The sequence below is a fragment of the Setaria italica genome, chromosome IX, assembly GCF_000263155.2.
Source record: "Setaria italica strain Yugu1 chromosome IX, Setaria_italica_v2.0, whole genome shotgun sequence".
NCBI classification, from domain to species: domain Eukaryota; kingdom Viridiplantae; phylum Streptophyta; class Magnoliopsida; order Poales; family Poaceae; genus Setaria; species Setaria italica.
Window position 1 is genome coordinate 24,779,633 of NC_028458.1, and position 14,485 is coordinate 24,794,117.

The window sequence follows — 14,485 nt, forward strand, 5'->3', positions numbered from 1 at the left end:
CGTGCAGCAAGATCGCCTCCGGTGCCGCGGCTCGTCGTTGGCTCGTCGTGGCTCGTCGGCGGCTCGTCGATGGCTCGTCCAAGTGCTGCAGGCGCAACACCTCCAAGGTATCCACACGTGCAGGGAGGAAGCGTCGCAAGCCGGACTGCTAGATCCGCGAGTTGCAACAGGCGAGGGCGTGGGAGGCGTGGCAGATGTGTTTCGCCAAAAGGTCTCCACCCTAGGGCGCCCCCACCCCTCTATTTATAGAGGTTCCTGATGGGCCTCTGTATCCGAGGCCCATTAGTACTCCTAAACCTAATCCAACTCGGATCAGATCCGAATTGGGCTTCCAGCCCCTTAAGTGTGTGACCCTATGGGTTCGGATACGCATAGACATGGCCCGAGTACTCCTACTCGGCCCAATAGTCGGTAGCGGCCTCTAGCAAGACGTGCCAACTCCTATACGCACACGAAAATCATATCAGACGAACCATCACAACATAATATACATGCTATTCCCTTTGCCTCACGATATTTGGTCTAGCTTCAAGCCGACTGCTCTTTCTCGATCCTGTGATTCGGAATCCCTTTGTAGGTTAACTCTTAACCGTACGTAGCATGGCCATGCATTTTCGGATCCGATCACTCGAGGGGCCCAGAGATATCACTCTCAATCAGAGAGGGGCAAATCCCATCTTGATTGACCATGTCTCATAGCATGCTTCTTGACAAACCCGAAAGCTACCTTTATAACCACCCTGTTACGGCGTAGCGTTTGATAGCCCCTAAGTAGGTCGATTCACATCTAGAATACATGCAACAATCTCAGGTCTAAGGACAAAGCGTATATGTTGTTTAAAGAGAGAACTACTTCTCGTGTTGGGTCAGTCCTAACACATGTCTCCACATGTGTCCACATTATTAGTTCAACATCTCCATGTCCGTGACTTGTGAAACATAGTCATCAACTAATACATGTGCTAGTCTAATATTCATGTGTGTCCTCACATGAACTCCGACTAGGGACAACTTTAGAATAACCATACAAGTAAAGAGTTTCACATACAATTCACATAATTGCAAATCAATTCAAGTAGCCTTTAATGGATATTCAATGAACACAATATACAAATCATGGATACAAATGGAATATCATCATCTCTATGATTGCCTCTAGGGCATACCTCCAACAGTCTCCCACTTGCACTAGAGTCAATCTAGAAGATATCTAATACCCATAGCTCTTACATGCGCATCATGCTTAGCCTGCGGGAGTGGTTTTGTCAACGGATCAGAAATGTTCAGATCCGTGTGTATTTTGCATATCTTGATCTCACCCCGGTTAACGAAGTCTCGAATGAGATGAAATCGCCGCATTACGTGTTTGTTCTTCTGGTGGTTCCTTGGCTCCTTTGCTTGCGCAATTGCCCCATTGTTATCACAGTAGAGATTTAATGGGCTGGACGCATTTGGGAACACACCAAGCTCAATGAGGAAATTCCTTATCCAAACACCTTCCTTCGCGGCTTACGAAGCCGCGATGTACTCGGCTTCTGTCGTAGAATCGGCCACCGTCTCCTGCTTGGAACTCTTCCAACTCACAGCACCACCATTTAGCGTGAACACAAATCCTGGTTGTGACTTTGAATCATCTCTGTCGGTTTGGAAACTAGCATCGGTGTAACCTGTTACAACGAGCTCCTCCTGACCTCCATAGACGAGGAACATGTCTTTAGTCCTTCTCAAGTACTTAAGAATGTTTTTCACCGCTGTCCAGTGACTCTCACCTGGATCAGATTGGTGTCTGCTTGTCATACTTAGCGCATATGAAACATCTGGGCGAGTACTTATCATTGCATACATGATAGATCCAATAGCCGAGGCATATGGCACTCTACTCATGCGATCCCGCTCATCAGCAGTCGAAGGACACTGAGTCTTGCTGAGATGTATGCCATGTGACATAGGCAAGAACCCTTTCTTTGCCTCTTCCATGCTGAACCGCTTCAACACTTTGTCAATATAAGTATCTTGGCTCAGACCTATAAGCCTTCTCGATCTATCTCTATAGATCTTAATGCCCAGAATATATGCCGCTTCCCCTAAGTCCTTCATCGAAAAACTATTTTTCAGTGAAGTCTTTACGGACTCAAGCATAGGAATGTTATTTCCAATCAGTAATATGTCATCCACATATAAGATTAGAAATACTACAGAGCTCCCACTAACCTTCTTGTAAACACAAGACTCTTCTTCGTTCTTGGTGAAATCAAACCCTTTGACCACTTCATCAAAACGAATGTTCCAACTCCTAGATGCTTGCTTCAATCCATAAATGGATCTCTGAAGCTTGCATACCTTTCCAGCATTTTTCGGATCGACAAAACCCTCGGGCTGTATCATATACACGTCCTCAGCTAGGTTTCCATTCAGGAAAGCTGTCTTGACATCCATCTGCCATATCTCATAATCGAAATATGCAGCTATAGCTAGAATAATCCGAATGGACTTAAGCATCACTACGGGCGAGAAGGTCTCATCGTAGTCAACTCCTTGAACTTGTCGAAAACCTTTTGCGACAAGTCGTGCTTTATAGATGTGAACATTTCCATCCATGTCCTTTTTCTTCTTATAGATCCACTTGCACTCTATGGCTTTAACACCATCAGGCGGGTCAACCAAGTTCCAAACTTGATTGTCTCCCATGGACTCTATTTCGGATTGCATGGCACTCTGCCATTTTTCGGAGTCTGGGTCCATCATTGCTTCTGCATATGTCGCAGGCACATCATTGTCCAACAATAATATTTCCCGCATTTCGCGGAGCCTTGCCGACCTTTGTGGTTGTGGCGGTGCTTCTCTTGCCATGGGTATCTCAACTTGTTCTGCTACGTTAGCATCACTCATTGATTCTTGCCCGATTGGCTCATCTTGAACTTCTTCAAGATGCACTGTCTTTCCACTCGTTTCTCCTTTGAGAAACTCTTTCTCTAGGAAAACCCCGTTCCGAGCGACAAACACTTTGCCTTCTGATCGGTTGTAGAAATAATATCCCAAAGTTTCCTTTGGATATCCCACGAAAATGCACTTATCCGACTTGGGTGTGATCTTGTTCGACTGAAGTCGCTTGACAAACACTTCACATCCCCAAATCTTTAGAAAAGACAAACTAGGAACCTTTCCAGTCCATATCTCATATGGTGTCTTAACTACGGATTTAGATGGTACCCTATTAAGTGTGAAAGCTGCTGTTTCTATAGCGTATCCCCAAAATGACAACGGTAGGTCCGACTGGCTCATCATTGATCGAACCATGTCTAACAAAGTTCGATTACGTCGCTCGGACACACCATTTCTCTGAGGTGTTCCAGGCGGCGTAAGTTGTGGAACAATTCCGCAACTCTTTAGATGATTGCTAAACTCGTGGCTCAAATACTCGCCTCCACGATCAGATCGTAAGGCCTTAATTTTCTTGCCACGCTGATTTTCAACTTCATTCTGAAATTCCTTAAACTTTTCAAAGGTTTCAGACTTGTGCCTCATCAAGTAGACATAGCCATATCTACTAAAATCATCAGTGAAAGTTATGAAGTATTGGAATCCTCCTCTAGCCGTCGTGCTCATTGGTCCGCATACATCACTATGTACGAGTTCCAACAAGTCTACTGCTCTCTCAGGAAATCCTGTGAAAGGCGTCTTGGTCATCTTGCCTAGCAAGCAAGCCTCATATGTCTCGTATGATTCAAAATCAAACGAAGTTAGAAGTCCATCAGAATGGAGCTTCTTCATGCGCTTTTCACTTATATGACCCAAACGACAATGCCACAAGTAGGTAGGACTCAAATCATTAGGCCGAGGCCTTTTAGCACTTACATTACAGACAGGTGAACCATCAAGATTTAAAACAAACAATCCATTCACAATGGGTGCAAAAGCCATAAACATATTATTCTTAGAGATCACACAACCATTGTTTTCACTCGCAAATGAATAACCATCCTTCATCAAGCATGAAGGAGATAAAATGTTTCGACTTAAACTAGGAACAAAATAACAATTATTCAACTCCATAATAAATCCTGACGGGAGGTGGAGTTGCATCGTCCCGACGCTCAATGCAGCAACTCTTGCATTATTGCCCACGCGGAAATCAACTTCTCCTCTTTCCACGCTTCTACTTCTTATCATTCCCTGCATCGAATTGCAAATATGAGCAACCGATCCGGTATCAAATACCCAAGAATTAATAATTGTATCAGCGAGAAATATGTTGTCTATAACATTAACAACAAGCGTACCTGAGGTAGAAGTACTCTTACTTCCGCCATTCTTCAAGGAAGCTAGGTACTGCTTGCAGTTTCTCTTCCAGTGACCAAGTTCATGACAGTAAAAGCACTCCTTGTCTGGAGCAGGTCCAGGTCCAGCTTTAACCTTGGGCGTTGGGTTTGGCTTGGACGTTCCAGCCTTGCCCTTCTTCTTCCAAGAATTGCCCTTCTTCTTAAAGCTAGGCTTGTTCTGTATCGCCATCACATGGCTGGTACTAGCGCTTTTCTTGATGTCAGCCTCTGCTGTTTTAAGCATGCCACACAGCTCATTCAGACCCTTCTCCGTCCCATGCATATGGTAGTTCGAGATGAAGTTCCCATAGCTAGGCGGAAGAGATGAAAGAATGAAATCAGTGGCCAACTCTTGGCCTAGTGGGAAGCCTAGCTTCTCCAACCGTTGAGTGTAACCAACCATCTTGATTACGTGTGGTCCTACTGCTGCGCCTTCTGCTAGCTTGCTCTCAACAAAGGCCTTAGACACATTGAACCTTTTAGTCCTGGCCTGTGTTTGGAACATGTCTCTAAGCGCCACGATCATATCGTGCGCCTCATGGTTTGTTTCGAACTGCATCTGCAGCTCGGGTTCCATGCAAGCAAGCATAAGGCAGCTTACTTCAAGGTTAGCATCACATGCTTTCTTGTAAGCATTCTTAGCAGCAGCGGGTGCATCATCAGTAGGTTCTTCTGGTAGTGGGTTGTCTAGAACATCTTCCTTTTTCTCAGCCCTGAGAACAATTCTCAGGTTACAGATCCAATCCGAATAGTTTGTTCCATTCAACTTGTCCTTCTCAAGGACCGAACGCAAAGCAAACGATGCGGTGGTGTTGCTAGGTGCCATTTAATCTACAACAAAAGTAATGCAAAATACACTAAGACAAACGTATCCATGATAGAGCAAATTACATTAAACTATTTTAACAGAATCTACTCCCACTAAAATCAATATCCCTCTATTGAAACTTTAGTGATTCAGGATCCACAACTAACAAGTCTACTAGTGAGCTTTAGCATCACCGCTAGCAAACGAGATAGATCGGTAAGCAACTTTTGCTAATCATATCACATATGACTCCTGTTGTTGGGTGACATCTCTATGTCTCGGCGCCCAACCTTTATACCCCAAGGTCCTTAACCGTTAAGATAACCTTGTTAAGCAAACCAACCCTTATGCGTGTAAGTGTCCGACAAACCCGTCTAGTCAAGGAAAACTAGTGGCACCCTAATTTCATAGACCCACCACTAATTGTACAAGACATGGGACGGTGCAAGTTTTAGTTGGGAGGGCATACTAACTTAAAATTTGCGAGGGATCGTTCTACTTCTAACATCACAGCATGCAGAAAGAAAAACATAAACAGAATAGCATTCACACAGTTGTGACACAGTATGGCCCGTTTTCATATGGTGATCTCCATCTCCATAGAACCTGTTCACCATGGTGATCTCCATCTCCATGTTCCATGTGCGCCATCCTCCTGGTGATGAGTCCTCCAAGAACTAGAGCATGCTATTACGCCTAATAGCTAGTAAGGAATCTAGTAATGAAGATTACATAGTTGCTTGGATCATCACAGATTGGTACGCAGACCATTAAATACAATAAAGTGACAACACATATGGCTCCTGCCGTGTTGCCGTACGCGTGACACGCAGGTCACGAATGAGTTACACACATGCATCACATACACAAGGGGGCCATACTGATCACAAGATACATACATACATCCTACAAAATAGAGTTAGGCGTCCTAACGTTCCAAACTTCGGAGGCCCGAAACTCCATCTTCCAAGCCGAATTTGGGGAATCTAATTTCGCCCCGATCCGAGATCGTACCGAAAAGTTACGGCTGATTTACCGAAGCATGCGCATACGGTAAAATCCCGACCCCGGCAGTAGATCCCATCTACCATTGCACATCTAATGCGCCTGGCGTATGACCCTGGATCTCGATTTGACCAATCATATTGATCTTCCCTCACTGCAACTGGATTTACGTGTATCACTTAACTCCGATGGCGGAAACCGACCGGTAGGAGTATGTCGTTACACTACCATTGCAGCAAGGGCACGAAATCAAGACATAGATCAAACAGAGAACTCGCATATCTCCATATGCACACATCCCGAATCCAAAACTAAGCAGCTACGACTCTGATACCACTGTAGGGATACGAGGTAGGCTACGCTAGCGCAAATCAAAATTTTCTACCGCGTATAACCAGGAAGAACTGCCGTATAAGGATCACGGGATTACAACTCAATGCACTACTGGTGCGGAAGATGTAGATATGCGTCGATGCAGTGAAGACGATCACGTAGTCGTACGTAGTCGATCACGTCCAGCAGCTCCTCAGCAGCTCGTCCACGTGCAGCAAGATCGCCTCCGGTGCCGCGGCTCGTCGTCGGCTCGTCGTGGCTCGTCGGCGGCTCGTCGATGGCTCGTCCAAGTGCTGCAGGCGCAACACCTCCAAGGTATCCACACGTGCAGGGAGGAAGCGTCGCAAGCCGGACTGCTAGATCCGCGAGTTGCAACAGGCGAGGGCGTGGGAGGCGCGGCAGATGTGTTTCGCCAAAAGGTCTCCACCCTAGGGCGCCCCCACCCCTCTATTTATAGAGGTTCCTGATGGGCCTCTGGATCCGAGGCCCATTAGTACTCCTAAACCTAATCCAACTCGGATCAGATCCGAATTGGGCTTCCAGCCCCTTAAGTGTGTGACCCTATGGGTTCGGATACGCATAGACATGGCCCGAGTACTCCTACTCGGCCCAATAGTCGGTAGCGGCCTCTAGCAAGACGTGCCAACTCCTATACGCACACGAAAATCATATCAGACGAACCATCACAACATAATATACATGTTATTCCCTTTGCCTCACGATATTTGGTCTAGCTTCAAGCCGACCGCTCTTTCTCGATCCTGTGATTCGGAATCCCTTTGTAGGTTAACTCTTAACCGTACGTAGCATGGCCATGCATTTTCGGATCCGATCACTCGAGGGGCTCAGAGATATCACTCTCAATCAGAGAGGGGCAAATCCCATCTTGATTGACCATGTCTCATAGCATGCTTCTTGACAAACCCGAAAGCTACCTTTATAACCACCCTGTTACGGCGTAGCGTTTGATAGCCCCTAAGTAGGTCGATTCACATCTAGAATACATGCAACAATCTCAGGTCTAAGGACAAAGCGTATATGTTGTTTAAAGAGAGAACTACTTCTCGTGTTGGGTCAGTCCTAACACATGTCTCCACATGTGTCCACATTATTAGTTCAACATCTCCATGTCCGTGACTTGTGAAACATAGTCATCAACTAATACATGTGCTAGTCTAATATTCATGTGTGTCCTCACATGAACTCCGACTAGGGACAACTTTAGAATAACCATACAAGTAAAGAGTTTCACATACAATTCACATAATTGCAAATCAATTCAAGTAGCCTTTAATGGATATTCAATGAACACAATATACAAATCATGGATACAAATGGAATATCATCAACTCTATGATTGCCTCTAGGGCATACCTCCAACAGTTAATTCTAAAGAATCCATCTGACTTGCCCCTGACAGTTGTTATGTTTCATCTACATTGAATAAATGGCGCTGAAAGTTTTAACCTTTGAAGGCACAAAAAATAAACTAATACACAACTTCAATATGTGGAGCCAAACATTGAGGGAACCTAAATTCTCTAGCTCTTCCATGAAGATGCATCTTAAAAAGATAAGCACTGGTGCAGCTTTAGAACTGAAACCTCCAAATGGAAGGTCTCTTTCTCCTACCTCTTCAGAAAAAAAAATGCAAGATCTCACAATTGCACTTGACATTCTAGGTTCTTGATTAATCTACAGATCAGGAAATATGCAGTCTTCAGATGATAGAATGGTAGTCAGCTTACAAACATTCACGAGACTTGCCTCTCAGATCCAAGTAAAAATCAGGAAGTGCATGTTATCAGGACCTTTTTTGTTTAGCTGACATTCCTGGAGCTAACAACTAACTAATGTCTACTCCAACTAAGTCTCTAAGACATTGTCAATTCATACTGCATATATACTTATATTTTCTACAATTTCAGCAAACTTCGCACAGTATATCTAAAACAATACTTGCATGCTCGAAAAGGAAATAAAGGTCCAAACATCATGAGAAAACGCATAATTCCACCCATGTTTGCTTAAACTTTCCAGTGCTACTTATGTCAGCTAACTATGAAGTAGTCTAGTATGTAATACGGAAACAGGGAGAAGAAAGTATGCCTCCAAAACCAGGGGAGAAATTAAATCAACCAATCAAGCTATAACATGATGTTTCACTTTCAGATACGCTAGCTGTAAGGAATAACCCATGAAATAACCTCAATCCTAGTTTGAGGCCTTCCTTTTATCACAATGGGCAACAATAAGCAATAAGGTATGTACTTGACCAGATCTTGTATCTAGTGAAATGTCTAACAGGTTTCATTCATTCACTAGGGGCTGAGGGGATGGGGTAGCATCCATACCTGTGAGCGGAGGGGATGCAGGGGGCGACGGCGCGGGAGACGGTCCGTCCACCCGACGGCCCACCGGCGGCGGCAGCACGTGCGCCGGCTCGGAGCTGCGGCGGCAGATCCGGAGGGACGGGCGGCGGCGGATCCGAACGGAGGGACGGAGGGGGCGTCCAGCGGGAGGAATGGCGCCGTCGCCCGGGCGAATTGGAGGGCGGGAGAGGGCCACTCCACGCCTCACCGGCGGCGGGGAGCGCGCGGCAGCGAGGGAGCGGCGGAGCGAGCGCAAGGCAGCGAGGGAGCGCGCGGCAGCGAGGGAGCAGCGGAGCGAGCGCGAGGCAGCGAGGGAGCGCGCGGCAGCGAGGGAGCGGCGGGCGAGCGCGACGGAGCGGGCGCGCCGAGGGCCCGCCGGCGGCGCAGATCGGGCGGAAGGGACGGAGCGGGGAGCGGAGGGAGCCGCGGCGGCGGATCTGAGCGAGGCACGGAGGGGAGCAAGCGACGGAGGGGGCGAGAGGAGGGAGGCACTGGCGCGTCGGTGCGTCGGTGCGGCGTTATCGTCACACCAACGGCTTCCGCTCGTGACTAGAAGCCGCAGCCACCCGAACGGCTTCCGCTGAAAAGCCCAGCCGGAAAAGAGAAGCCGCAGCTGCTTTAAGCGCTGCCGAACGAGCTAAGAGATTCCAACACTAGTCAAATGCTTGGTCGCAATACAACCAGTTAACAGGTCAACAAGATGTAGCAATTCAGGCCTTGTTTAGTTCACCCCCAAATTCCAACTTTAGCACTATGCAAAAAGAAATTCCCCATCACATCAAATTTGCGGTACATGCATGAATTACTGAATGTAGACGAAATCAAAAACTAATTGCACAGTTTTGTTGTACTTTGCGAGACGAATCTTTTGAGCTTAATTAAAATATTTGAACAATAATTCACAAATACAAACGAAACGCTACAGTGTTGCGAAACGCTACAGTGTTGCTACAGTATTTTGGGTACCTCAAAGTTGGGCAAAGCCTCATGGTATCTTCAGCTAGTTCAGCCTAGTGTTAGCAGCGAACCCTCCAGATGTAGGCATCCTCAGATCCAATGCCATTTCCCGCCGACCAGAGTTAAGAATGACATTTGTCCAATTCGATGATCGGTGCACAATCCTCGAGGGTATGCGGTCGCTATCCTCACCTCCAGAGGCTTCATACCCGCCGCTTGTCGACCTTGAAAGCGCGATGCTCTTCTGAGCAGTGGATTCTGAAGCTGCAAGTGACATAAAGCTGCGCAGTTCGTCTGCCCCTGACATTGAGACACGGAAGGGATGAAGATCAGGTGAGTCCAAGCTACTTTCTGGTGATGAAGTAAGGTTGAGGTTCCTGATGGATGATGCAATGCTTGGTTGGAAGGCACTCCTTGCTTCATGCTGCAATGGGGCCAAACTACCAGGTGTTACCATGGCCACATCGCTATAGTTGCTATCAGTTCCACTCGCAGATGTCCTTGCACGGCTATCAGGAGATTGTTCAGGTAGGAACACCCTACTTTTGTCAGGTCTCCTCTTGTCATGCTTAGCAACCTCCGCACGTCTTGTGATTGGCTGAAGAACTTTGGATTTCTTTTTGGCCTCTGCAGCAGCCTTTGAGACTTCCTCAGCGTTAAGGCGAGCCAGTGTCCAGGGACTGATTTTTACAGGAGATTTTCTTTTGGTTGCTTCATCTTCCTTCGCCTTCTTGCCCACAGAATTCTGTGGCATGTCCGGATGAGAGACATACTGCAGAAAAATGGCATGAACATTGAGTATCCACAAGACATTAAAGAACAAGGAAAACCAGTAAATGCATGTATGCATGCTGAGTGTGACCCGTCCAAATAATCTTAAATCTTCTTGTGATAGTGGTCAAAGTTAAAATTTTTGGTTAGATGCTTTCTAATATTATTACAAATTGAGAAGAGGTAATAAGGAAGAGGCTACCCTTGGACCTTGGTGCAAATCAAAAAATTCACTGGTAACAAAATCTGTTATAGAAGTAGAAGATCACATGAAGCAGAGTACAACAACAATCCAAACCAAGTTGGGTTAGGGCTAGGTACGTAACCAAACAAGATCCTCATTGAAGTCTGTACAGCACTTTAAAAATGCAGCATTTTTCTTCTATGTACTAGTCATGGTAGTTTTACGTGTTAGCAGCGCATACCTGATCTTCAAGGAGTAGTCTTGGTGGAGTACACCATGACCCACGCTGAAGCGGACCAACAGAGCTAGTAGTACTAAATCCCGTGACAGAGCTAATGATGGACATTTGCGGGCTCTGATGCTCAACATGTTCTTGCTGTTCTTCCTGCTCCCGCAAAGCTACAATGTAATCGTATGTGCTGATTCCCTGCATCCATGTGGATAAGAACTCTACAATCATAAACTTTCAAAATGAAGGCAACATGAAGGTTCAAGGACCAAGCATGCACATTCAGCTTGCAAAGAATTGTGAGGCATAACAAACTAGGAGGTTCAGCATTCTACAGCTATTCAAGGGTTTAACTTCAAAAACAGCAAATGTGTCTGACAAGGGTTTATCTTTCACAGCAAATTAAATGTATGCCTTTTAATTCTCTCTGTTTATCAAGCAGCAAATGCTTCTGACTAGCATGGTTGGGACACAATCTGCAGATTTATCAAGGGCAAAGTAACTGGAGAACTAAGACAATAAAAATCTCTAATTACTACAATTGAAACTATTGTTATCTATAGTGAAATAGGTATTTTTTAAGTCAAAACAGGTATTTATTATGTATTACATACAGTGCCTATATAGCATGTACAGGGTAAATAAATGGTCAGTTCTCGAGCTCACTTTTATTATAAGAAGAATGTGGAAACACAAAAGTTGGGAGAGCGGTATTGTTGCAATCATTGCTAGCAAGGTACAGGTCACCTGCAAAAGGAATTTTGCATCAGCACCCAGTACAATGTGTCCCAGATAGCAAAATACATGTGGTTATCTGTGGTACTGACTAGTGAATACTGAGAGTGCCGTCAGTATTTCAAGAGAAATATATGTGAATAGAAGGTATTCAAGATGTTGTATAGAAGTTCTTAGTTAAAAAAAACTCACCACAACAACTACAAAAGCTGCAGTTGAGAAGCTGCTTCCAAGCTTTGAGACAATCTGACCAGAGAGCTCCCCTCGTTTCATAAAGCAAAGAATCAACACAAGCGCGCCGACCAACCACTGCATTATAAGCTGTCCGTGTACAAACCATGGAGACCTGTCAATGATCAACTAGAATGAAAAGAACATGGGACAGCAATGTGACTACATGTAGCTCCTACTGGATTCCAAGTTTTAACTGTTGGGCACTCTTGGAGTAACTGTTTACATCCTAATGCTCATCAAAGCATGTGGTGGTTCGTAGTTACCAAGAGAACTGCTGAAGCCATCAGAATGAAGAATCTTTTGTAGTTTCTTTTCCCTATGCAATTGTTGAGCCACTGCATGACAACCAATACAGAACAAAAGCTAAGAATATAATTTATTTACAGGAAAGCCAATGTTAAAAAATGAGCATTAAGCAAAGGAATCTTACCCTACAGTGGTGATCAAAACCATCAACACACTTGTCACAAACTCTACAATGCTTACTGTGCTGCAAAACCTGGATCATATAATCATATGATTTATATTCGAATGTCAACACCTCGTGGCTTTCAAAAGGCATAGAGACTCTTTCTTGAGCTAATTTAATTCTAGAATGGACTTAAGAGGAACCACCCACGAGTGGCATAAGAGTAGTGTTTCAATGAACACGTTCCAACAATGAAATAGATTGGCAACAGTGAAAAAACCCAGTTATATACCTCTACTTCACATAAGCTGCAGAAAAACATGCCTTCTTCACTTGGTTGCTGTTCCGAAGATTGATCATGTGAGTGGAAGAATCTTTTGCATAAGAAAGAAAACGGGGCACATATCAAGCAAAGAACTCCAGAAAATCCAGGGTGAGAAGGTGCATCTTTTCCTTCAAAAATATTGCTTAAGTTCTCACTGTTATTAACAGCACTGCAACCATCACTCAATGACTTTCCTTCTGGGCATTCATAATCTGAATTTTCTTGAATTTTTGGGTGCCTTTTCAATTTAAAAATGCCTGGATCACCAGGATCTGTTGCAGCACACCATGCATATAACACCACAACACAGGTGATCTGCAAAAGGGTTCAAAGGTTATTGAGCAGAGAGTAATGCAGAAACATAGGAGTGTTCGCAGTGGATTAATCCTATTACAGCACGGAAACTTTGTTCTGAAAGTTCCATCAGCAATTCGGAAAGATAGGAATTATAGCATCTTAAGCAAATGTTTATACCGCTCCTGTGTCAGGTAAATGATATTGGCCAAATATATGCACATTGCAGCTACTGAAATCTCTTGTTGAAATCCTGACGGGGAAACAGTATCCTCCTTACATTTTCTGGACTAGGACGCTAACATTTCCTGACCCTGGAGCCCGACTCTACGTAAACAAGTTTTGGTACTGATTCCATAGTGGTGCCGCCCATACATGTCGTGCTGAAAAAAAGCTACACTGATATGATAAGACGAACATCCATTACTCAACTAATCTGTAGCATAAGGTATTCAACTATTTATCCTTGTGTTTTCCTTTTTTAGAAATCACGCAACAAAACAGAGAGTGAAATATCGCTGGAGAAATGCTGATCTGAGCACTCCGAAGAAGAAGCGCACTAACTGTCTGACTGAAGAGGTGGTGGTGCTGCTCACCAGCGGGGTGTAGAGGCCCACGACAACATACTGCAGCTCATCTCCCCCCACGAACGGCACGAAGAAGACGTAGAAAGCGAAGCCCAGAGCCAGGAAGACGGCTATCGCCACCACCTGCGCCACGTGCAGATATCAGGAACAGGGCAGCAACAGAAAAAAAAAAAAGAACCAAGGCCCAAGGGGGGCAGACCGGAAGAGCAGCAAGCAAGAAAAAGAACCTGGAGAGGGTGGTAAGGCAGCTGCCATCCATGCCTCCTCATCGCCGAGGACGAAACCTGAACCAATCTTCAGAAATCAGCTCCAAGGAGGCGAGGAAATGGCGGCGCTCGTCGGAGGCGCCGAGAAGCACGAATGCGAATGAATCAAGAGGGTGCCATGGCTTCTTCGGCCCCTTCTCTTGTAGTCTTGTCTCCTTTCTGCGTTACTGCCGAGGACTCGTATTGAATGTGGTTGATCCCTCTTGGACTTGCAGGAGTATTGAATGCTCAGAAGAAAAGCTGCAGCAGTGATTCAGCACGCAGCATTGCAGACGGGAGAGGGAGAGAGAGAGAACGACGAGAGGGGCATGGGAGCTTGGGAAGCAGAGCTACTGTACAGACAGTCTGGCGCTGAATTTATTTTCTATTATTAGGGGGAGAGAGAGGGCGAAGCCGACGACCAGAGGTTTGGGCCGTTTTGGTTATTTAACACAACACTGCTCGTTAAACGAGGCTCCCATACGTCACCGAGATATTCTGTTTTGCTTGATTCGAAAAAAGAGATATTCTGTTTTCATTTTCTCTAAAAAGAATATCGAGGTATAGTGATAATCTGGCTACCAAAAGGCTGCAGCGATTAGCAGGAGCTTTCGAGGAGGCCAACAGATCTCAATTTTTCCCGTCCTGTTGCATGCGATTGAGAGTAGGATAGGGTTA

General features: G+C 45.3%; 1 protein-coding gene across 1 annotated transcript; it reads right to left on the reverse strand.

Annotated features, from left to right (window-relative positions):
* Positions 1-9,682: 9,682 nt before the first annotated feature.
* LOC101756612 (probable protein S-acyltransferase 22) lies at positions 9,683-14,209 on the reverse strand. The gene is made up of 9 exons (XM_004983220.4): positions 13,790-14,209; positions 13,572-13,685; positions 12,649-12,996; positions 12,378-12,446; positions 12,211-12,282; positions 11,906-12,034; positions 11,645-11,725; positions 10,991-11,176; positions 9,683-10,566 (listed from the first exon to the last, which is right to left on the reverse strand). The coding sequence occupies exons 1-9, from the start codon at positions 13,829-13,831 to the stop codon at positions 9,838-9,840; spliced, it is 1,770 nt and encodes a 589-aa protein (XP_004983277.1). The 5' UTR covers positions 13,832-14,209; the 3' UTR covers positions 9,683-9,837.
* Between the last annotated feature and the right edge of the window lie 276 nt (positions 14,210-14,485).